Source organism: Austrofundulus limnaeus, unplaced genomic scaffold, assembly GCF_001266775.1.
Source record: "Austrofundulus limnaeus strain Quisiro unplaced genomic scaffold, Austrofundulus_limnaeus-1.0 Scaffold679, whole genome shotgun sequence".
Classification (NCBI taxonomy): Eukaryota; Metazoa; Chordata; class Actinopteri; order Cyprinodontiformes; family Rivulidae; genus Austrofundulus; species Austrofundulus limnaeus.
Genome location: NW_013953081.1, coordinates 189,994 through 192,114, shown reverse-complemented (window position 1 = coordinate 192,114; position 2,121 = coordinate 189,994). Strand labels below are relative to the sequence as shown.

At 41.1% G+C, this 2,121-nt stretch overlaps 1 protein-coding gene across 1 annotated transcript in view; it reads right to left on the bottom strand.

Moving 5' to 3' along the window:
• The window catches only part of LOC106531811 (kinesin-1 heavy chain), a 28,669-nt gene that overhangs the window by 6,150 nt on the left and 20,398 nt on the right, over positions 1-2,121 (bottom strand). The window contains exons 15-16 of the mRNA XM_014027733.1: positions 278-573; positions 1-118 (exon numbers count right to left, since the gene is read on the bottom strand). Coding sequence (XP_013883187.1) covers positions 1-118; positions 278-573 — 414 coding nt within the window. The remainder of the gene's footprint in view (positions 119-277; positions 574-2,121) is intronic.

The following is a 2,121-nucleotide window of genomic DNA, read 5'->3' as shown; positions in this document are numbered from 1 at the left end:
CTTGAGCTTTGATCCTGACGATCTCTTCATGTAGAAGGTCCGCATTTTCCTCCAGCTGTCTTTTCTTCTGCTCCACGTTCTGGAGGCTGTCGGTCAGGGACTTGATTTTAGCTTGGTGCTGTAAAACAGAAGGCCTGGTGAGAACACACAAACTTTAAGACAGAGTGTTCAGTCTGTGGACACTTGTTAACCTGCTGCCAGATTTATGAGCACAGGATGTGACACTTTAACTGTGGCGGTGAGGCTGCTGTTAGCAGCTGTGTTTGGCCACAGTCACCTGGGAGATGCGGAGCTGGCAGGCAGTCAGCTCCTTCTCGGCCTCGTCCAGCCTCTGGCTGCTCTCAGACTGGCTGCTCTCCAGCTGCTTGCTGCGCTTCACCATGGTCTTCACTGCAGACTTCATCTTGTTGATGTAGAGCCGGGCTGCGGTGAACTCTTCATCAATCAGACCACTGCTCTCCTGTTGCTGAGGGGTTAAAATAAACCAGTTAAACTCAAGTTCGACTCCATAACCTTTGATTGTTTGAGTGATTGGTTTACATTCTGACTGTAAATTATTTTTAATATATTGTCCTTTTTCAACGGTTTAATGGTTAAAATACATGCGACTTCAACGCTTTTGAAAAAGAAACAGTTGGGATGTTGTTTAAAACATAAATAAAATGGAATATAAAGATTTGGAAATCATTTTCATTCAAATACAATTAAATACACTACAGACAAGATATAATGTTGAAACAGATAAACTTTTATGGTTTTTGACAATTCACTCAGTTTGGATTTGATGCCTACAACACCATCCAAAAACGCTGGGAGAGGGTCATGTTTACCTCTGTGTTACATCACCTTTCCTTTTARCAAGTGTTTTGGAACTGAGGACACTGATTGTTGAAGCTTTGTAGGTGGAATTCTTTCCCATTCTTGATTGATTTACAACTTAATTGGCTCAACAGTCCGAGGTCTCTGTTGGGGTATTTTGTGCTTTATAGTGCTCCACACATTTTCAGTGGTAGTCAGGTCTGGACTACAGGCAGGCCAGTCTAGTACCTGCACTCTTTTACTACGAAGCCAGTTCTTTACCACATGCAGAACGTGGTTTGGCATTGTCTTGCTGAAATAAGCAGAGACGTCCCTGAAAAARACGTGGCTTGGATGGCAGCATGTGTTGCTCTAAAACCTGTATGTAGCTTTCAGCATTAATGGTGCCTTCACAGATGTGCAAGTTGCTCATACCACAGGCATTAATACACCTCTATACCATCAGAGAGGCTGGCTTTTAAACTTTGCGCTGATAACAATCTTGACAGTCCTTTTCTTCTTCTTTGGTCTGGAGGACACAACGTCCACAATTTCCAAAAACAGTTAGAAATATGGACTCATCAGACCACAAGACACTTTTCTACTTTGTGTCAGTCCATCTTAGAAGAGCTCAGGTCCAGAGAAGCTGGTTGTGTTTCTGGGTCTTGCTTTGTCTTTGCATGATAGAACTTTAACTGTCACATGTAGATGTAGAGATGAACTGTGTTCACTGAAGTCTTCTAGAGTCTATATCAGGGCTATTCAACTGCCCCGGGGGTCACAGTTAATGCAGACCAGGTGCCGAACATCCAGCTAGTTGTTAAAGTTGTTATGTAAATAAACTAAGTATTACAAAGATCTGTTACCTTTGAAATAGTTTATTTTGCTGTATTTAATCAAGAAAACATACAGAACCCTATGAAATAAATGTAGTGATGATAAAACCAAAAAAGAAACATATTTACCACAAAACATTTAGACATTTCTGACTTGCCAAATTTTTAAACCAATTTTATTTTCACTTTTGTAGTTTTATCTTCAACTGGTTGTAGTATTAACTGTCTTGGATGTTCTTATAAATGGTTTTTACCAGCTTGTAGCCAATATTCCGACATTTCTGCAGATACCAAACATGTCTATGTTCAACTAAAATAACTTAGAGTAATTATAGTAGAAAACCAGGGGTTTGGGCTTGAGATGAATGAACCAATTGGTGGGAAGAACTTTGGTCACTAGCGGGTCGGATGTGGCCCGCAGGCCACCAGTTGAATAGCCCTGGTCTATGTGGTAACATGGGGTTTTGGCCTTGCAGCTTATTTACAG